This window comes from Vanessa tameamea, chromosome 21 (assembly GCF_037043105.1).
Source record: "Vanessa tameamea isolate UH-Manoa-2023 chromosome 21, ilVanTame1 primary haplotype, whole genome shotgun sequence".
NCBI lineage: Eukaryota > Metazoa > Arthropoda > Insecta > Lepidoptera > Nymphalidae > Vanessa > Vanessa tameamea.
Window position 1 is genome coordinate 6,841,878 of NC_087329.1, and position 24,111 is coordinate 6,865,988.

The 24,111-nt window shown below is 32.9% G+C and overlaps 1 protein-coding gene across 1 annotated transcript; it reads left to right on the top strand.

The window, feature by feature from the left end:
• The first annotated feature begins 917 nt into the window (after positions 1–917).
• LOC113395605 (TWiK family of potassium channels protein 12-like) lies at positions 918–22,886 on the top strand. Its single transcript, XM_026633235.2, has 3 exons — positions 918–1,311; positions 20,444–21,119; positions 21,216–22,886. The coding sequence occupies exons 2-3, from the start codon at positions 20,528–20,530 to the stop codon at positions 22,010–22,012; spliced, it is 1,389 nt and encodes a 462-aa protein (XP_026489020.1). The 5' UTR covers positions 918–1,311; positions 20,444–20,527; the 3' UTR covers positions 22,013–22,886.
• The last annotated feature ends 1,225 nt before the right edge of the window (positions 22,887–24,111 follow it).

Consider the following 24,111-nt stretch of genomic DNA (forward strand, 5'->3'; position numbering starts at 1 on the left):
GTAATGTATGTGATGTTGTCCAATATTTATATTTATTTATAGTATAAAACAAAGTCGCTTCTGTATGTCTGTCCATAGCATACATAGGCTAAGATATTTATACTACGCAACGGATTTTAATACGGTTTGTTTTAATAGATAGAGTGATCAAGAGGTTTTTTCCGCTTACATTTGCAAACGCTGGCTAAACCCTACGAGATAGATCAATATAATGTTCTTCAGTATTATACAAAAATCTACAAAAAAGTCCACGATGGTCGATCTCTGTCTCTTAGGCACAATCCACAATAACAATTTTTAATCCTTTACTTTTTACGAGAAATAGTAGGTTATTTACGAAGTGATTTTAAGCAATATAGCATTTATTTATCCAATTAAGTACTTTACATAACATCACATATATTGTGCATTTAATATAGGTCAATATGGCTCTTTACAGCGCGTAATTTAAATGAATGTTTTCGAAGATATTACAGATTTAAAATGCAGGGACATAGCGGTTTGTACACTAATGACAAAAGAGCAGTGATCGTTATAAATAGAGACATTCTGTAGTATATTTAGTATCAACATTGCACCCGTGCGAAGCCGGGCGGGTTGCTAGTAATATATATGAATTTAATGAAGACTGTATATTGCTATGAATTATAAAAAAAATATTCGGTTTTATTAGTCTTATTCTAGATTTAATTATAAATATTACGATATAATTGCACATCGAAACCGCTTTGTTTTTTTTTATTTTGTTTTATATATTTATTATTATTAATTACTTATTCTGAGTAATTAAGTTTTCCTCTTTTCTATTAAATCATACTTATGGAAATGTTTTCATTCAATCTTTTCATTAAAACGGAGCGAATAACGCATGCGCCATTTTGAAAAAAAAAAACACGCATGCGCGGTAGAACTTCAAAGATGGCGGATAGTGGTCGACTCTCAACCCATTGTAGTGACATATTTGTACTATAAATAAAAAATACACCCCAAATATTCGCTCAAAGGACAATATACGTATAATATACACGTGTAAAAAATGTTAAAACGTAGTGGTTAAACAATAAGTGTTTTTGAATGTAGGAGTTGTTAATTTCATCACTTTTAGGTTCATTATGTTGACAGATCAGTGGCAATCATTGAAGATGAGTGACTGCAATACACTCCGACCGTTTGAACTTTCAATGATCATCTAAAGTTATCAGTGATCAGATTACTTCGATACCAATAGACTTCTGAATATGATTGGTTTTAAGTTCGATTGTAATCTTTCTGAATTCATAAAATTGCAGCTAACTGGACATGTGGTGAGAAGTAAGTTTTTTATCAATTTTTTTTTTTTTTAATATTTATTGTTTATTTAAAAAATATTAAAATCTTAGTTGCTATTTGTAATAAATATTTCTGTTTTGTTTTAGAAATATTTTTATAATTTGCTTTAATACTTTTTTATTTGATTAAAACATTTTTAATTTAATATAATGTAAATTGAACACCAGCTATTTAGCTTACAGCTACGTATGTTTAGAACTTCGTCTTTAAAAAAAAAAAACCTAGCGAACAATATAAATTAATAATATAAAACTCTTCTAAGCGTTCCTCAGTTCTTACGTGGCTTTGTGAAAAAAGCCACTTATGGGAATACGTGTGACATACAAAAGAACTGTTAATACAGTGGACTTGTAGTTACAATGTACAATGCATTCAAAAATAGGCTATATTTGCATAGCAGTAGATGCTAAATTATCGTTTGACTGACGTGCATATTCTGTCAGCATAAGCAAATCCGAGTTGAATTCTCTATTCATAATTGGAGTTGCATTAATGCAGCATTTTAAGTCAGCCGACCGGCAGACGTTATTTATATTTTCTAAATATAAATTAATACGGGTTTTTTATTTTTTTTTATTTTACCTATTTTAAAATTGGTATTTAAATACGAGAGTAAGGTTTGTGTTCTTTTTTTAAACTTATAATTAAGTTAAAAGCGTGTTTGTGCGGTTGAATTATCACAGAATAAAAATAAAATGTAAGTATTTTTTTTCTAATCTAATTTAGAGGTTTTATTAACAAATGATATTATATTTGTTAATAAAATCTCTAAATAAACTTCTGAAATCAAAATTCTATTGTTTTGCAGATAAAAACTGTATACAAAATTTTGGCTTTTTTTTAACGTTTGGTGTATTTACTATAAAAAAAACCACCAGCGAACTTACATAGTCACTTTATATTTTTAAGTTCAGATTAAAAATCAAAAGACACATGGAGGGCGCGGAATTATAAAGTGCGGCCCCAAAGCAAATACAATATAATAAACTATGCTTTGAAGTATATAATTTTCATTACATTACAAAGTGCTACTATGTGCCTATTAGTTGCGTTAATTGAGTTAACATCAAAAGCAAACGGAAGAACGAGAGTGCGAGTTAATTTGACGCGAACTATTCGATACGCGTTTACTCGCCGTGAATAGGGTTTTCTTAAATCTCTTAAATTGGTATCATGTTTGCGTTGTTAGATAAACCGACCGAGTTTAGAATTACATATCTCTATAATGATCATATGGAAGCATGTGCCTATAAAAATTGACATGGTTCTTTCATTGAGTATGACATTTGGTTTTATTTATTTACTATTTTTTTTGTTATTGCTTTTATTAGAAATTATGACGATGACGACCTCCGTGGTCGAGTAGTGTGTACACCGGTTTTCATGGGTACGCCACTCCAAGGTCCCGGGTTCGATTCCCGGCCGAGCCGATGTAGAAAAAGTTCATTAGTTTTCTATGTTGTCTTGGGTCTGGGTGTTTGTAGTACCGTCGTTACTTCTGATTTTCCATAACACAAGTGCTTTAGCTACTTACATTGGGATCAGAGTAATGTATGTGATGTTGTCCAATATTTATTTATTATTTATTTATTTGAAACTATGAAACAAAAGTAATAAAAATGAAATTTAAGTTTTTAAGTTACTAATGTTATAGTATGTTTAACATGTTTAAATTATATATTTTTTTGTAAGATATCCTTTGAAAAATTATTTTTTGATATTTTGATAGGATCCAGTTACATAAAAAGGATCCAGTTCCAAAAATTTTAGAGTAACGCAGTTGTTTTCATTAAAGGAAACAATATAACATCTCTGTGACATTTTGATGCAGACCTTATGTTCTAAAGAAATGCATTATGAACACCTTCTAATTTACAATAGTCTCAGCTCTACTTTAAAGATTTTCTTAGTTAAACAATATATATCTTTTAATTATACATACATTAACAGCCTGTAAATTTCCCACTGCTGGGCTGAGTCCTCCCCCTCCCATTGAGGAAAAGGCAAGGAGCATATTATACCACGCTGCTCCATTGCGGGTTGGTGGAATACACATGTGGCAGAATTTCGTTGAAATTAGACACATGCAGGTTTCCTCACGATGTTTTCCTTCATCGCCGAGCACGAGATGAATTATAAACACAAATTAAACACATGAAAATTCAGTGGTGCTTGCCTGGTTTTGAACCCCAAATCATCGGTTAAGATGCACGCGTTCTAACCACTGGGCCATCTCGGCTGTTTAATTTTTATAATGATGCATTTCTTCTTTTAACACTGGTACTGGTGGCCGCCAGCATATCTTGAGATACAGGTTTATAGTTAACTCAGTATGTCCGACTTTTGACCACCCCGTGAACTGACAATCAAATTTAATTTCATATCAGCATCAGTGGTAATTAGTATTGCGATTGAATGTATTTAGTGATATTAAAATTTAACTGTAATTATTTGTGACATTGTATGGAATAAAGATAGATGACAAAATGACGTGTAGGTATAATATCAGTAATGATATTTCGATATCATTTTATCGAGATTATTTCAACTGGAATTTTGTATAAAAATATTCAATAATTTTGAATTTATCTTCTATTCACTGTACACATTTCTAAGGTTATTTATTTCTATGCGTTGTTCGGGCATTTGATTAAGTTACTTCAATTAAGTTCTTCAATAAGGAGACTTTCCTGTCACTTAACCGTATTTCAAACAACAGACTTCAAAGGTTGTACAACACCGAAGAAATTAAATAGACAACGGAATTTTCATCAGTACCATGAAAATTATAATTTTGTTACCCGTGTAAGTCCAGCATAATATAATTTGTAGGAATCCGTAGCCGTGGATATAATATTCAGAGAGTTCGAGAAATTTGATTGAATAACGTTAATAATCTTAGATATAAAATTTACAACGGTCAATTATAAATGAATAGGTACATTAAATTTCTAGTGTGTGCTTTTAACCGTTGAGGAGATCGCTCGCCAGAAGCCAACCCAAATACCAGGATTTATATCATGGTGAAACTTAGAATGACCTATCCTAATTATTAAATTATTTTAATAATTCATACCAAAATTTCGTGTCTGTACTGTTAACCTTTAAGGTGTTCCGGCTGGAGTTAATCCTGAAGGTAGAATTTAGTCGCGCTTATCATGAAAATGCATTGTCTTCGGAATTGAACAGACATGTGAAATTTCAGATCTCTAGGATGAAATAAATATGGAAGTGGTTTTAAAGGTGTTTGAAATGTAAATTCTATCGAGAAATTCAAGTCAGTAGTTTGTATGTGACATGTTTCAGTCAGTCAGTTAAATTCGTAAGTCATATAAACACTTGTACAAATTATTTCAGAGACACAAATCTCAAACCCAACTCTTACGCATAAACCAATATGGTAGCATGTTTCAGTTGTTAATAAATTATTTTTTTCGATTCTAAGTCGAATATTTATATTCTTTTGTTCAAATCATAAATGAACAGTATTTTAATGAAATCATATTATTTTAAAATGCAAGCAAATTTTTATTATATTTTACAAAAGCTTTATTACATTTGTACGGTTATATTCTATAAATTTTGAGCCGAGATGGCCCAGTGGTTAGAACGCGTGCATCTTAACCGATGCTTTCGGGTTCAAGCCCAGGCAGGCACCACTGAATTTTCATGTGCTTAATTTGTGTTCATAATTCATCTCGTACACGGCGATGAAGGAAAACATCGTGAGGAAACCTGCATGTGTCTAATTTTAACGAAATTCTGCCACATGTGTATTCCACCAAACCTCATTGGAGTAGCGTGGTGGAATATGCTCCAAACCTTCTCCTCAAAGGGAGAGGAGGCCTTAGCCCAGTAGTGGAAACTTTAGAGGCTGCTAATGTAATTCTATACATTTTACTTTGTATGTACATACGAATAGGATGACATGTACCTGTAGTATATATGTAAACAAAATTTAACAAATTAAAACAAAACATGAGGTGTCATGGAACAACCGGTCGAAACGAAGTAATGCTCTATATATTATGTATTAAATAATAGATGCAATTAAATAAATAAAAAAGGTATGAGAATAATTCAATGACAAGAAATGAATTTTAAATTGGTATTAAAATCCCGTGTGAGTTTTAACCCAAATAATATTTTATTAAACCGTATATAATAGAAAGAGACAAGGATAAAGAGAAAGAGAGGAAAAGGTCGCCTGGACCTGCCATAACGCTTTTCCCTTGCGTGGCGATTTCTGTCAGTACAGTCCACTGTAAAGAGAGTTCGTTCCAATAATATTTATTTAAAGTTGTTAATGGATTGCGCTCTTTAATAATCAAAATTAAATTCGAAATACACTTTATTCAAGTACGCACTTACAAGCACTTATGAATTGTCATTTAACAACGTTAAATTTATAAAGCAACCACCGCTTCGAAATGTACATAGGTACATATGTTTTATTTAGAAGAACCAACAAGGAACTTAGTAGTTACTCTTGTTCTTCAATCAAAAATTCATTCAACTAAAAATCATATATTATATATATTGAATGAAATTGAACGAGTAGTCCAAACTCTTTTATTACGTATATATGTATGTACATATCCGACCATATATGACGACCTCCGTGGTCGCCTAGTGTGTACACCGGTTTTCATGGGTACGCCACTCCGAGGTCTCGGGTTCGATTCGGCCGAGTCGATATAGAAAAAGTTCATTAGTTTTCTATGTTGTCTCGGGTCTGGGTGTTTGTGGTACCGTCGTTACTTCTGATTTTTCATAACACAAGTACTTTAGCTACTTACATTGGAATCAGAGTAATGTATGTGATGTTGTCCAATATTTACTTAATATTTATTTACTTATATATAATCCTATACCGTAAAAAAGCCATGTAATGAGAGGTAGATCTATCGCTTTCGCTTTATTCTGAGGTATTATGAAGTCTATTTCAATATGATTGAAGCAATTGAACATAGATTCCATAAAAGTTAAGCAATTTTGGTTTCCTTTTGAAAAATAAAATGTAATTATATTTGTTCGTTTCGCTTTAAGCTTTTTATTGGATATCAAATGTTGGCCATCCAAAATTGTACCGTAAGATCTCGCTAGAAGTAATATAAATAGTATAGATTTTTTATGAATATATAAAGAAAACCAGTATAGTAGTTTATGTCAATGGTTTTATGCAAGCGAGTCTGATTCATCAGATATTCTACCGTCAATCAGCAACACACAGACACAAGGGACATAACATATTTAGTTCTCAAGATTGGTAGCGTATTGGTGTGTTAAGAACTGGTTATATACATCTTAAGGCGCCAATGTCTATCTAGTGGGCAATTTGCCCGTTCGCCTTTACCATTTTCATAACAAAACAAAACTAGTTGATTCACGCGATCGTTTGTTACAATTTGACGGAAACACGTTACTAATAAAATGTTTATATCATTAAAATATCCAAATCATCTGATTCAATAGTTTAACGTTATATGGTTTTAGTTGCGATGCGAAAGTTTTTGAAAGGTTTTGACCCCGAAGGCTCTTTTCGTTTCCAGTGACACAAGCTTTACTCTTAACCCATATATGACCTGAACTTTTTTGGCAGTGGTTTTCGTAATTTTTCTTTATGTTGTATGATTAACAAGCAACACGAAAACTTTGCTTAATTTGTGTTAAGAATAATGTATTCTTTAAAGGGTCGATGAGGCCTTGCCCAGTTAACAGGACTGAGGACATTTATAGGGTGTTACTTTTAACACCGTGTATCCGATGGGATGTCCCAACCACCGAATGTCTGAAGTACAAAAATGTTTTGGTAACACGTATCACCCATACTACAAACCTCAGACACTTTATTTATGTAACATAAAAAAAGCGAACTTTCATTCAAACTTTCATTCCAAATTTCACCCTCTTAAGGGTTAATTCAGATATCATGATAAATTAAATCCCCTTTTAATGCTCTTAAGAGATTAATTTTGAAAAATCCTTTTTAAGTTAAATATTCTTGCGCAGAATTTATCCTTTTTATTTCTAAAATCTTACCAATTGATCCACCAAATTATTAAAAAAATAATGAAGTATATTGATTAAGTTTAAACAATAACAAACAAGATTTATATTTCATAAAATGACCATTAAACAAGAAGTCGAAATATTTTTGTACTGTAGTAAAAACAATTAAATTTTGGTAATGTAATATCGTTATGATACTTACAGATATCAAAACATAAAAGTTAGTGGAAACCTAACAATTTGTTTTGAATGGAAAATAATAGCTGAACATTTATTAAATATCATTTTTCTTTACGTATCTCATTACTGAGTATTTTCTAAGGCTTCGAATATTTTATAATCTTCTATTCATTATTATTAAATTCATAATTTCTACCTTTTCCCAAATATGCGATAGCATTTTAACAAACTTATTAATACTTTTGTCTTTTTCATTATTTTTATATAGAATGAAAAAGTATCTCTACGTACTTGATTGCATATATGAATGGTATTACTGATCGAATAAAAGGAAAATCATGTGCAGGTCCAAAGGGGATCATGTGTTACCTGCAGCAGGCATACATACGTCACATAGTTTCGTTGCATCACCATCGAGCACATGATGGTTAGTTGGTTGGTACCATCTGGTAGTTCGTCATTTTGTATATTGGAAATATGGAAAAACGATTTTTAGGCTTATTAGTAAAAAGCAGGTGTGTAAGTTATTTTGACATTTTATCTCCTAACTGGGTGATACTTAGGGTGAAAGTGTCATGTATCTTTGATGCTTACATTTGGAGTTTATTCCACGACGCTGCTCCAATGCGGGTTGGTGGATACTCATGTGGCAGAATTTCATTAAGATTAGATACGTGCAGTTTTCTTTCACCACACATTAAGCACATAAAGATTCAGTGGTGTTTGCCTGGGCTTGAACCCGGAATCATCGGTTAAGATGTAAGATGCAGTCCAGTAATGTGTTGTTTACATTTGCGGGATCACTTACAAATGTCTGTCTGTGCTGTAGTTAACTTATCAACACTTAAACAAATCCTTCTTTCAAATGATAAATTAATGATGACAGAAAGAGATAAATTAATGTTTGACTAATCCCCACTACTCAACGTTTATAAGTAAGGCCGTTAATTAATAAAAAAAAAACGATAATAAATTATTTTAGCACGTGTGAAACCCGTCCTGGCTTCCTGGTCTCTAGTAAAACAATTAATAATCTTTTCGTAGATCTGTCTTCGGATTCGGGGTTCGGGAGGCCGGAAGCCATTATTTAAGACAAAGGCATAGCTTTTCATTTGATATAACGGATAAAATATAAAAGGATATGTGCGTATTATTCAGAAATGTATCTTAAATTCATTTCCATAATATGTATGTTAGTTATTTATATATATCTAACACTAACCATTTTCATTATAAAAAATAAAGTAAAATTAGCCATTATTTCTATTACGTTTTTTTACATGCGTGCAATGAGTACTCATTCTAGGTCATAATAATGTTAAGTATAATTATATGAAACTAGTTGTCGTCCGCAACTTCGCTCGCATTTTAGTGGTCGTTAGGTATTAGGCATAAAAAGTCTATGTCCTTCCTCGAAGTTCATTGCTTTGTATCAAATTTCATAAAATTCCATTTCAGTGGTTTGGACGTGAAAGAGCAACAGCAGACAGTGTTACTTCCGCGTTTATAGTATCAGTATAGATGGTATCAATGTATGAGTGTCTGTCTCTCTCTTTCCGTCGGCCTCTTCTAAGTCTTTATACATCTCTTTCCCGTATCTGTACATCCAATGATATATATATATATTATACAATCCGGGTAGGCACATGACTCCACTCCACCTGGTGGTAAATACGGTCACAGTACAGTACAGTCAGCGAGAATGCACTGCACTAGTCGTCCTCGCCATGCCGGCCTGCAAGATACCTCTTCACGCCTCGTTTAAAGGCACCCAGGTTATAAGAGGAGGGGAACACGTGTGCTGGTAGATAGTATCGATGTCACAGTTAGGCGGTGACATCGCGAACCAGCACGCGTAGATTTATGAAGGAAAGGGGAAGAAGGTATTAGAGAGAATAGTTCCTCAGAGCACTCTCCGTGATACAGTCGATAAAAAACGCTCAACATTAACATTGGTAAAGGTATCCACATTTATATGATAACGAAAACATCTCTCCATCTTTTATTTGGTTTTCCTTTTGTCCTGTTTTTCATCTCGTGCTCCGCGATGAGGAAACTTGTTTCTAATTTCAATTAAATTTTGCCACATGTGTATCAACTAAACGGCATTGGAGCAGCGTGGTGGAATGAGCTCCAAACCTTCTCCTCAAAGGCAGAGGAGGCCTTGACCCAGCGGTGGGATACTTACAAACTGTTACTTTACTTTTTACTTTCATAATTATCATTATGAAGTTCCAAAACAATTTTGTGTATTTATGAGTATCAAAATCGGTTACATTTTCCGATCATTTATAAATACGTCTAAATTAAATAAGACTACCACATTTTTAGTAAAAATCAAAAATATGCTTTATCAAGGAGGCTAAAATAAATTAAATTGTAACTAGTTTGAAAGTCTGAAGTAATTTTGAATGCGTGACATTCAAATTTGAACTTGGAGGATTTTTTTTTTCTAGCTTATATTTCTGGCAAACGTTCCAATGTCTTTTTTTAAATAATTATCCGTTATCATCTTTGAACAACGATGATAGATAGATAGAACATTAAGCTAGAAAGATAATAGAAGATAATAAAGACGAATACTATCGGAAATGATAAACCTAGAATTTATATTTAAATTCCTTTATTCAATTAAGAATTATCCCTTCGTTTCAAATTCGTATTCAGGAGACGCACTTTTCATTACGAAGGTGCTACAATTTCTGAACTTACTGATTGTATTTTTGCGTGAGAAAAAAGTTTTCCGAAGATCAGAATTGATGGATGTTCTTATGGTTGACGGATACGAATTATACTCTAGAGCTGTTCGGTAAGATCAAACTGACTCGAGAAATTCACAGCAGAACACGATCGTGATATATCAGAAAGTTATAGACAACATCGATTATAAAAATTATACGTGCATGTAAATAGGATATCAACGTCAATAGAAATGGTTTCACGAGATGCGTCTTGAAATCCTATATCCTGCTTTGATACTAAAAAGAGTATTTTTTCTAAAACGAGACAGGTATTCTGTCTTGTATGTAAACTAACTGATTTTATATAAGATTTTAAATTAACATTGTTATTTTTATTACTAACAGTATTAAATCGCCATTACATACCCCGACTGGTACGAGAAGCCATTGAAATTACTAAATATAGTAATTTCAATAGGGAAGATGGGTTTCAACTGTCGAAAGTATGGAATCCAGTGATAAAGTTATGCAAACCCTTGAATAATAATATAAAAAATTCGCGAATCGATACGGTGAGTTTCGTTTGTAAAACACGGGATCGAGTTTCGAGTGTAAATAAAACAAATAGTAGGGGTGAAAGTGACAGTGGTAGTGGTAACCAGTGTTTACGCAGCAAACGTACGAGAAAGGAGGTAGTCCGATATGGACACTTCTAATGCCGTCAACATCTACCCGCAAACGTCAGTCTCGTGAACAAGACATTCGTAGATAATGTCGAAATATCGAGCTCCACCAAATAAAAATAAAAAACATGGTAAATATTCCGTTTTAAATACTGTTAGTAACTGATTTAACCCCAAACTCTCATTGAATTTCATTTCGTTATACTAAATACCTATTAAATTGTTATAAACTTAAATTCGATAAGGATAAAATCGAACCCTGTGTTTAATGGCCATGAATCGGTATTCAAATTCAAACGTTTGTGGGAACATTTTGTGAGGCTGTAAAATTGTCGTTAGGCACATTCATAGTTTATCTGTCGTTTTTATTGTCTGTGGTAGCTTGTTTATAGTGTATCTGTAACAAATAATGCCAATCTCGTTCTCGCCCTTTCCGGCGAATAATTCTATCGACTTGCTTAGTTATATTTGTTATTCTATCACTTGTACTGTTTTTTAAACATATCTTAACTTATGTTTCTGTTTTTATACTTCTATTGATCGATTGATTAAAAAGAAAGGTGTCAATTTTATTGTTAATGATTTGTACTTACATCCGATACTTTTCCGTCGATTCAATTGTTTTGAAAACATTTTATAAAATAACCATTTGATCAATTGAAATAACACATTTCAAATTTTTCGTTCCAATTTCGCTGTACTTCACTGTTTCATGAGAGGCTACTGTTCAGTTAAATTGGTCCCTGTTCACTTGAGCGCCCACGTGTCGAGTATGTCGCTAGGACCACTAAAATGTTACGCCCGATACATGCTGTGACGTGACTTGATTTCAGGTACGACATTTACATGCAACTAATATTCTTTGTACTTTTTTTGTTTAAGGAGGTTGTATACCTAGCTTCGTGCTGATATGCAATGCAATACTTTTTTAAATTTGTTTGATAACCATTATTCAGTACGACTTATAGAAGCAACATTCTCCGTGAAAAATAAATGTGTTCGTGCCAAAATTTTTGGTGATCAGTTAAGCGGTGTCGAACTCTTTATATATCAAACAGATACCAAGATTAATTTTCATGATTGGGTATAATTTTAATGTGTTTACTTTGAGTTTTTAAGAGAACACTCTATAAAAACTCTCAATTGTACTTAGGTGAAAAACTTATTCATTAATATTTTCTGAGGTTTCTGAATGGAACTCTTGAAAAACTATAAACGAACCAATAGCCTACCTGGTAGCTAGTCATTACAGGGGTTTTAGTGGGCATCATTCTGAAATACCTTGATTTCTTCATGAAAGAGCCTGTGTCTTGCTGAATAATTTACTTGACTTTACAGTAACGCTTTCCACTGACTTTAAATTTTAATCAAGCAATAAGTCGATGCTCTTGTTCGTCATTATTTAAGTCATTATTTTTACTTAGTGGTAGGGTTTTGTGCAAGCCCGTCTGGGTAGATACCACCCATCATCAGATATTCTACCGCCAAATAACAGTACTCTGTATTGTTGTGCTCCGGTTGGAAGGGTGAGTGAGCCAGTGTAATCACAGGGGACATAATATCTTAGTTCCCAAGGTTGGTGGCGCATAGGTGATGTAAGGAATGGTTAATATTTCTTACAGCACCTTTGTCTATGGGCGGTGGTGACCACTTACCATCAGGTGGCCCATATGCTCGTCCGCCAACTAATGCCATAAAAAAAAATCGTTAAAAGAAAATGTTAAAACACTCAATCTCATTTTGGGATTTTAACAGATTCTTTAATCGACTTTGGTTATTTGATATTATACACCTTTTTCATCTTTACGAAAAATCTTGCGTCATTTAATATTAAAGTGATATTTTCCGCCTCCACCGATATAATACGAGCGTATATGAACATTATTACGGTTCTCATAAAAAATAATAAGCGAAGGAGGAATTGTGCCGTCCTGAATGCAGGCCTCAGTACGCTCCTTAATCTTGCAGGAGTTTTTAAACACATTCTCATTGTATAGCCAAGTTTAAGGGGCTGATTTTTTGCTTGTTATTCGACGTTGGTGCTCGTCTAGTCAACTTGTATTTTTAAATATTTAGTGAGCACCAAACTGCAATTTGCGTTTAGTATAGTTTGGAGATTATTCCACTAAGTTGCTCAAATGCGAATTAGGAGATACACATGCGAAATAATTTCATTGAGATTAGACATAAGCAGGTTTCCTCACGATATTTTCCTTTACCGCAAATCACGTGATAATTATAACGACAGAGGGAAAACCAAATAAAATATATAGATATGTTTTCATTTATAGATGTTATAATATTGAGATAAATTATAAGCACAAATGAAGCAAATAATACTTCAAAGGTGCTTGCTTGGGTATGAATCCGCAATCATAGGTTAATGCGCGCTTTCTAATCACTGGACCGATGCATAGAATAAAAATCACAAAAACAAGTAAAAGTCGTTTGGATATTAAAAGGCCTTTTTTAAAGTTATTTTTTCATCTCAGTGTTGAAACGAGTAAAATTTATAAACGAATAATATGTATTCAATATTCGCGTACAATAAGTTTAATGAAACTGATAATAAACGAAACTTTGTAAAAATGTAATAGTTAAATAAACACATTCGGTGCTTTAAATTAAATCGTGGCCGCGTTTCTTCTCCACTCAACCGTGTAAGTTGAATCCATGAATCATATCAATAATACCTGGCTTAGCCATCAGTATGGTATTACAAAAAGGGTTTGCGTCCAGCAGGTGGCCGTAAAATGCTGGCAAATCATTTCCACATAGTTAAAGCCGATCCCGAGTAAATGGGATAGTATTAAATAATGTGTCACGTGATTTTTTTTCTTGTTGCATGGAATGTTATTAAATTCAAGAATTTAATTAGTTTGAATGCCGGTTGGTCTAGATCACGAGGTCTTGGGGTCAAATCCATAGTAGGTTCGATAAAAAATATTGGATGTTTTTGATAAAATCTCAGCCACAGTCTGAATCTAGTTAGTTTTGTGTACCTCATACATCGGAAAGCACGTAAAGATGCCTGAACTCTTTTTGATCGTGTCGGATCCGCCGTCCCAACGGAATTTGAGAGTGAGGGAATATACAGCACACCTGTATTTGCACACACATTTATGTATGTACGATAATATGTCCTGCGCAGGAGGCTCGTATCACATGAGATTTTACGCCTTAGCGGATAATGACGACATCATAATTACTTGGTGCAAGCCTGTCTGTATACTCCATATTCCTTTTTTTCTTTTATTTGTCTAGCATATGGGCCACCTGATGGTAAGTGGTCACCACCGCCCATAGACAATGGCGCTGTAAGAAATATTAACTATTCCTTACATCGCTAATGCGCCACCAACTTTGGGAATTAAGATGTTATGTCCCTTGTGCCTGTAGTTACACTGGCTCACTCACCCTTCAAACCAGAACACAATAATACTGAGTAATGTTCTTTGGCGGTAGAATATCTGATGAGTGGGTGGTACCTACCCAGACGGGCTTGCACAAAGCCCTACCACCAAGTATATTCTACCGCCAAGCAGCAATACTTAATATTGTTGTATTTTGTGTATAATTTTTCGAAATTTTACAGTCTATACTCATTATAAGCTAACGATCCAAACATTTTGACGGTAACATAAATAAAATCTACGTCCGTGTCGTATGCGTCCTGAGCCAATTATTGGATTATTGTAACTTTATACAGCTGTTGATGTCAATTGCGTGAAGATTTCTTATACAATATGGCATACAATAGGTGGCTAGTCGTGTCAGATAATTGCTTACAAATAACTCTAGAGATAATTGAACTCTTATATAAGGCATTCGTTAGTTGAGAATAAAAAGTATATCAATATTAAAGATATATATATATAATATTATAAATAAATAAATATTGGACAACATCACATATATTACTCTGATTCCAATGTAAGTAGCTAAAGCACTTGTGTTATGGAAAATCAGAAGTACGACGGTACCACAAACACCCTGACCCAAGACAACATAGAAAACTAATGAACGTTTTCTACATCGACTCGGCCGAATCGAACCCGGGACCTCGGAGTGGCGTACCCATGAAAACCTGTGTACACACTACTCGACCACGGTGGTGGTCAATATATATATAGAATATTTAAATACAGCAGTTACGTTTAAAGGTGTTTTTTTTTGCATAACAATTTCATATAACAAAAAATGTTATGCACAATTTATAAAGACTTATAAGAAAACTAAAAATTAAGGCAATATTATTTGACGTTTTTACATACGATTCCATTCGAAAAAAGAGTATAAGACCGATACTAGAATTAATAAAAAAACTAAAGCTTTGATTTTGAACACTAGGAGCGAAAAATATCCTAAATTTAAAATGAGTAAATATACATATGTGATAGATAATATTAACTCTCCAAATAACATAAGTGACGGAACACATTTATAAAATATGGTCAGACCGGGAAATATTTTAAGCCCTTTTTACCTAACGTAATGCGACGACACCAAATTCCAATTTCAGGTGTCACTGCCGATAAAGATTTTGCATAAATCAGTGACATAATCCAATATTACAGAGTTTTAGCCTCCCCAACGCCTAATGTCCCATTGAAATCTCTATTCCAATTTAAATGAATTATTTCATTACCCTGCGTGCGCTTGAACGGATTCTAAGCGAGATTCGTAGACATAAATTCGAAATTGATAATAAAATTTCAGTAGGTAAGTGTTATTCAGATTGTTAGCTTTTATTTAACGTGCTGATGTTATTATTGTTATTGATCAAATATATACTTAAGTAGGGTCTTAAAAGCATCTCAGAATCGTCTTTTAGAAGAGTATTCCCAAAAACACATGCTAGTAATCAAAAATATAGATTAATATTGTAATTGTATGTGGAAAATATTAAAATCGGTACCAAAGAAGAGCTAGGCATATGTGGGTCATAAGTACCGGTCCAAAATGTAGATTCGACCAAAAATACCTTTTAAGATACTTCTTATCTTACAGATAAAGATTGCAGAATTGCCTTATAGAGATTAATTTCCGACAATTAATAACTTAACTGTGTAATTGTAATTGTAAATTAAATGTGTAATACAATTGAATTATTATACATTTAAAAAAACTGAGCCACACGTAGACAAAGAAATTTCACAAGAAAATAAAATATTTTTCCAAAAGTAAATAAATAACACATTAAGTCTATATAAATTTACTACATAGCTCAAATGAAGCGAGATTATCCTTATCCATATAAAGTGTTTCGAGGAGTTACTCCAACCATCATTGTCTAAGATTCATCATGCTTTCCTGAAAATAAAATTTGAAAACATAATTCTCACGAAAATTTATGACACATATTCATTTGATAATTTCTTTTAGAGTTGCACGGCATATTAGTGAAAGCTTCTACTTATTCGTATGCTTAGACTAAAAATGTAAGCTTAGCGGTTGTTACTTACGTTTACAAGTAAGTATCTTTGTAAGTTGAATCACGGTTCACAATATTACGGTAGTTTACGATCTCGCGAGATAGATTTATAATCTAACGGTATTTACTTTACGGAGATATATATAATATTAACAAAGGTTTTGTCAAATGCGGGTAGATTGAAGGAATACAGTCACTATGATGACGAAAAACAAAAACAAAATCTTGCTGTGTTCTTTCGCCGGTTTATCTCAGGTCTGAGGTGATTCTTTCCGAAAAGTGTAATACGTCTATATCGAATAAAGATATTTGAATTTGAATTTAATCCACAGTCGATCGAATTATACCATTGTCTACATATGCTCACGATTACAGAAACCCAGTGCATTTGAATGTAACACGTAAAATAGTTTGACGATAGTAATATCGGTATGGTCATTAACGTCTTAATGTGTTCCAACTTCTCAATGTGTTGAATAGGAGTTGCGATTAGTTCCGCAGAAACTAACGCGGAGTAAAAACAGATTTTGCCAAAACTTCCGTGCGTCATTTATATGGTATGATTGTTTATGTAAGCGTCTCCTGAATTGTTGGAAAGTTCACTAATGGTCTTGTCTTTTGAAACGAGACGTGCAGTATTGGGGTGACATTTTTGTTTGGTAGTATTTGACATTGATTGCAATAGGAGACCTATTGAATACAAAATATTGGTTGACTTCGCGTACCTGTTCATGACACTAGCTTACGAAAAGTAAAATTATCTAACTGTGGTTAAAACAGAGTACAACTTCGTATTGTTTTCTAATACAATAGCGAGTTAATTGTTAAACATCTAGAAAGGCACAAAATCTCTGAAGGGTGACGGAAAAATATAAGTTCGAGAACAAGCAAATGAGGCTGATGCTAAGTAGTCACCACTATAGGCATTATTAACCATTCCTTACATCACCAATACACCACCGACCCTGCGAACTAAAATGTTATGTCACTTGTGCCTGTAGTTACACACTCTTCAAACCGGAACACAACTTGCTCAAAGACTTGCACAAAGCCCTACCTCCAAGTAAAGTGGTACTTAGAAGTTTCAATTCCAGTTTTCTTGGCATAATATTTCAAGTAATAAAATTAATTCATATGATGTTCTCCCATAAAAAGGGAATTGAAGCAATAAAATAAAATATCACATATAATGTATAGTTTTTTATTATATGTTTACAAAATGAACTACAAAAACAATTAATACGAGTCGTAATATCTCCGACACTAGTTTCCAACTATCTCCAATCTCAAACAGAAGTTGCCGATTAGTTACAAACTTAACGTGTAGCAAAAACAGGCGGAAAGCGTCGAGCTTGAAACGTTCAAGAACTTGGTTATGAGTTGGACTCTTGAATTGATACTAAATTGAAACATATCGTAACATCTACTCTGATTCGCTTTGTTTTTCATACACAACAAATATAACATTACAATTACTATAAAGATGAGCGAATATAAAAGCCCAGTAGTCAGTGATACGTGAATTTTCAATTCAACCCGTGCTCGATGGTAAAGGAAAACACGGTGAAAGTTTGTAATATGTGTATCAATTTATTTATTTATTGAATCAGTCCGGACGTTGTCCAATTACACTAATTAGGATCACAATAATACTACTAATAGCAATTACAATGTTAAACCAAGTTATAAATGTTACAAGATACGACATTATAAATACCGATTAATTGATGCAAAAATATGATAACTACTCGATATAAATAGAAAACAAGACAAGTAGACTTAAAAACGAATGCCGACCATAAAATAAATTTGTTTTAAGGAACATAGTTTGCGAGTTTAAACTCTTGCAAAACTTCAAGCAATGATCCATAATCTTGCATTGGAGCGGCGCGGTCGAATAACCTCCAAACTTAATCCGCAAAAACAATTGGGAATAGATGCTAAATTATTAACTGTTAAAAACCTTATATAAGTAAACTCTCTAAATAAGCCGATAAATGTGGATATATTAATAGAATATATCTTCGTAAAAACGCAAAGAGCATTCGAACGAAATCGTCGCATAAAGGAAAATGGATACTGTAATCCTCTTATGACTCCCGATTGCTGTTTAATTTCTCAGTAAAGACGTTTGATCAAAAAGCACCAATCCATAGCCTCGCCTACACATAAGCCGATGAAAATCTTTTGTACGTAAAGAAAAATTATTAAAATATAATAATCTCTTAATATACTGTTTTGCTTAAGTGTATTTTAGTCTTTATTATTAAAAAGATAAGATACATTATTAATCTTTATATTAAGTTGATGAAAATGAAACCTTTGACTAATGTAGTGGAAAGTGTGCTTTGAACTATGAACACTTTATACCACGATGGTCTAATGTTCTGAAACTTTCTAACTTGAACACTGTTGCCAAATCTTTATGAACAGTAAGGATGCCGGCTCTTCTCAGATATGCTGTGTTCCTTTCCGAACCGGTTGTAGAATTTTGACAATCAATAAGAAAGTATAATACTTCTATGTTGAATAAAGATATTTGAATATGAGTTTGATTTTTTCTTAGCTTTCAACAACTGTAATTTAAATTTATTTGGTCTTTTAATTTGTTCCATATTCTAAATAACCTTTCGTAACTGGCACTATTTCGAATATTAAGGAAAGGAGATTTTTATATTATATAGTAACAGCCTGTAAATTTCCCATTATTAGGAATAGGCCACATTTCCCTTTGAGGAGAAGGTTAGGAGCTTATTCCACCGCGCTGCTCCAATGCGGGTTGATGGATTCACATGTGGCAGAATTTCGTTGAAACTAGTCACATGTAGGTTTCCTCACGATGTTTTCCTTCAACGCCGAGCTCGAGGTGAATTATAAATACAAATTAAGCACATGAAAATTCAATGGTGCTCGCCTGGGTTTGAACCAGCAATCATCGGTTAAGATGTACGTTCTTACCACTGAGTCATCTCGGCTCTTTTATATTATTACTCATTAGTTTCCTTTTACAGCCATTCAATAGCTTCAGACTGACTTTTTGTATGATACTTCGAAATTATTTATATAAAATATATACTAAGCTATTTGTCATTCAGGTTTATCAATGGTTGATGTTTTTGTATGGTCTCGTTTTCAATGTTCTCAAAATAATATGAGTTTTTGTCAATATGATTCAACTTCACGAATGTTGTGTCATTTTAATATTAGGATATTGTAGTATAATCCAAAATTTTCTTTACTTTTCTGGAGTTCTAATGTCATTAGTATGTATATTGTGTTTATCTATCTTCAAGTATCTGGTTGCTTATAAAGCATGACTAGTTTATTTATAATGAAGGTAGAATTAAACAATAACGGAAAACGTAAATAAGCTTTCTCTTTTTTAGAATAAGGCTTGGAGTATATCCCGCATCAATTTCGTAGCGGGTTAGTTGATTATCGCATGCGAGTACATTTTTATTTTTTTATTGAAAATAAAGGTTCACCACCATCCATAGACATGGTCACTGCAGGAATATTGAATCATCTCTTGCATCGTCAATGTGCTTCTAACCTTAAGAACTAAAATGTTATGTCCCTTGTGCCTACACTGGATAAAAATGGATCATAGTGAAATAAAACAATATTAGATATTGTTATTAACCGACTTCAAAAAGGAGGAGGTTATCAATTCGTCTGTATTTTTTTTTTGGCTGTGTAATATCTGATGAGTGGGTGGTACACACCAAGACGACCTTATCTTTAAAAGCAAGATAACTTTTCAATAAAAATATTAAAATCGCAAATACGATATCTTGATAACATACATATACTGACGTAGCATTAATGTTACAAGAAAATGTATTAACGAATAAAATATTTACTGAATTTGTTATAGACAACATCGCTGCATACAACGTATTTATTCAGAGTATTGTCTTTGATTTTCTTTTTCCTATTCCTTGGTATTTCAGACACGCCTTTTACTAGTCAAGCTACTTTATGTCCTTGCGAAATTCGAAAAAGTCTTTTTCTATATTCAGGTTTTCAAGAGTCTGTATTAACGAAACAATCAAAGCACGTCTGTATAAACAAAAATGTACTTAGTGATGCTTGTAGTTTATTTTCTTTTTTGTTTGTTTCAGATGTGATCGACCGTAAATCGTTTCATTTGATCTGAAATTAAGAAAAAAAAGCATGTATAATAGCATTAAATCATAAAATCAAATATGGAGAAGAAAAAGAACAGTATTAACGGGAAATACAAGAAAAATGGTAAGATAGATAATTACGATGATGTAATCACAACGTGCTGTCTTTGCATCCAAACAAAGAAGAGCAAAAAGAAGAGTTTGATAGCTGGATGTATTACAAATTTAGGAATATTCGCAATCCTTCTTGTGTACACGTTAGTTGGAGCATTTATATTCCTAGCGATTGAAGGCAGTGCTGCAAAAGTGCATCAGAAAACATTAGCAACGACATCGTATCAAGCGAATGAAAATAGAAAATCAAATCCTTTACCGAAAGTCAACAGCAGCATCGCACAAGTTAGTGCTGAATTAAGGACTCAAACAGTAGAAAGCATCTGGGAAATAACGGTATCCTTGAATATTCTGTATAAAGAGAACTGGACTAGACTTGCTGCTCAAGAAATTGCTAGATTTCAAGAAAAACTTATTGCTCGAGTTGCTGCAGACGTATCTGAACAACATGGGGATGCGAGAGCACTAGAATCAGCTCCAGCATTGGTTACGGATGAATACGAGTGGAATTTTGCCAAAGCATTCCTGTATTCATTAACAGTTTTAACAACAATAGGTAAAGTAAAATGTTAAACATTATAAATAAATTAAGCAATACAACAGATTTATTTTAATCTGGCATACTAATTTATTTTTTATTAATTATTTGCAGGTTACGGCAGTGTGGCACCAAAAACAGCACTCGGGAAAGCTGTCACGATTGGTTATGCCGTTATAGGTATACCACTTACACTATTATATTTATCTGTGGTGGGAGCGCTGTTATCTAGACTTGCTCGTAGTATATTCAGTCGGGCATTATGTTGCTGCTTATGCTCCAAATGTGGTTATTGCTGCCTTGACGACAGAACAATGGCTGTGAAAGAAAGGAAAGAAAAAGTAAGGCGTCAAGATGATTACAGGAGCCAAACCTTACATTTACAAGAACCGTATTATGTTCGATCACCATCAGGTACTATTATTTCTGCATCACAGGCTAACAGTCTGAGCACAAATTCTATAAAAGATAAGACTCAAGGCTTACAATTTCTACGCGATTGTGACTCAATGAGCTGTGCTGACACTGATTCAAAAATATCTCTACGTGGATTTTCGATTCTTGCACCAATTTCACTATGTCTAACAGCCATTTTTACCTATATATTTTTTGGAGCTCTTGTCTTATATCAGCTAGAAGGTTGGAGTCCTATAGATGGGGTTTATTTCTGCTTCATGAGCCTGAGCACTATTGGTTTCGGACATCTGGCTCCTGGTTTAACTCAGAAGAATGGTGCTTCTTCTGGTACTATCTGGTTTTGCTCGATTTACATTATGACTGGTTTAGCTCTGACTGCGATGTGTTTCAATGTTCTCCACGATGAGATTGTTCACCGATTAAGGCACCATGAGAGAATACTCAAAGCAAATAATCAAAAGACTTCAACACCTGAATTTCTTCAGCGATCTTGACGAGACGAAAGCGGCAATTTCACAGAAGAGACAGTAGTCAATTCTGATGTGGAGACACTGCCCGAAGTATTGCACCATATTCCTAGTACTAGGTACGAGGGTAGTGCAATACGTCGATCCGTTTACACTCTCAAAGAAGAGAAAGAACCAGAACGGGCGACACCAATGTAATGAGATGTTCTTTTAAATATCTACAACTTTAAACATGGAGTTCCATTTGAAATTGGAGTTTGAATTTTTCAAGATTTGTTAGGATGAGTGAATTTTAGTATAGACAAAGAATGATTTTGATAAACATAAATGTTTACTTAATAAAACGACTGAAGTGTTTGTTAATTACTTTAATTAGGTAAATTTAGTGCCAAATAAGACGAATGATTATATTTGTCTCGATAAACTAATAATCTTATAAAATAATGTAAAAACTAAAACCTAACTATATATTAAGATATTACTATGACGTTATAAATAAACTTGTTAAATTAACAGGTAACCATTTTTGTATAAAATAAAATTTAATCAACTTTTAATTCAGTATTGGAATTGCGTTAAGAATTATTAAGACTGTAATAGTAAAAAAATATAAATTTTTTAATTGTATTATTAAAGGCTTTAAAGGTTAAAATATTTAAAAGGTACGTCGGAAGTGTTACATATTTCCTAATAAATGTTTTTTTTTTGAAGTGTTAATGAAATAGGAATTGATTATTTAGCTTTGTGAAATCAACTACACCTTATTGATAATGTGGTTTCGTGTATAGGGATGTTAGTTCGTACAGAGTGTGAATTTAAACGTCTGTATATGTATTTAAGGACCTAAGTCGTTTTGTGCAATTATACCAACTGTAAAGATAATAAAACATTTTTATGAAAAGCGTTGGTTATTTTTTTAAATATATGTTATTTATTTATGTATCATATATCCGAAAATCTCCTGTCTCATATCTGCACTTATCTGTTTTTTCTTCTATAGTTCTGTGAGAGATAAGCGATAAGGCCGCCTTTGCAACAATTCTTTAAATGATATTATTTTTTGGTTTCTCTTATGTTCACATATGTTGTGCGATAAAGTATTTAAATAAATGAAAATATAACTACAAGAAAATATTCGTGCGCGCTTTGTCAGGTAACCAATGAAAATAGCGAATATTGAGATGTCGAAGATTTACATGGCTTTGTATTTGTGTTATTGATTACTTTGAAATCATCGTATTCTCGTCATAAATACGGTTGCGTTTCTTTGATGTTCAGTAATATTCTTTCCTTAAGTTGTGTTATGGCTTTTGTTTTATTCATAATAACCGGCTGATTGACGTGACAGCTTACGTTATCTTTACGTTTCGTTTATTCGTTGGCCTCATTCGCAAGCTCAAGGTCACTCAGCGTACTCAGTTTGTTGCTGTGAGATTGAGTTAAAAATCAAAAGAAAAAATAAGAGAATAAACCACGATATTAGTTTGATAATGGCGAAGTAATTTTATTTGGATTAAAAAAGCAGAGATTACAGTTATTACAAACAAGCGAGACCTTAGCTAATTTATATTAGTAGTGTATAAAAAATTCCTTGATCAACAATAATGTAGACATTTTAATAGTAGGCAAATGAATACGACCGACATAAAAGCTATGAGGAATGAAAGTTCTCGAATAAAGTGTATGACTTGTAAAAAGTAGTCCAGGTCTTGAAGGCAAGTTTTCAAATTATTAATATGACTTAGAAAAAGTAGTACAAGAGTCTACCGGTCAGGTGGATTGACAACCACGACAACAAATACAGCGGGAATTAATGGTACTCAAAGGCCACAGCACTGCATGAAGTGGTATCGTTTAGGGAAGACCAAAAAAGTTTAGTCTTGTAAATGCAGAAAGATGGATTAAAAATAAATTAATAAAGGTTTTGTCTATAGTTAAAACTCTTATATGTTTTATCGAAGTAATTTTTCTCATTTACTCCTTTGTCTGTAACATAAATGATAACGTCCTGATTGCTGAATAGGATGTTTTCGTAGAATTTGTTAAGATGCTCTGCTAATCAAATAGTTTATTTACACACTTTCAAATTATTAATATATTACATTAGCAGCCTGTAATTTTCCCAC

Bases quoted from the DNA above. Each gene is read 5' to 3' on its own strand.
- LOC113395605 (XM_026633235.2), top strand. From the start codon at position 20,528: ATGGAGAAGAAAAAGAACAGTATTAACGGGAAATACAAGAAAAATGGT. The intron at 21,120-21,215 runs GTAAAGTAAAAT...AATTATTTGCAG, and splicing joins AACAGTTTTAACAACAATAG to GTTACGGCAGTGTGGCACCA.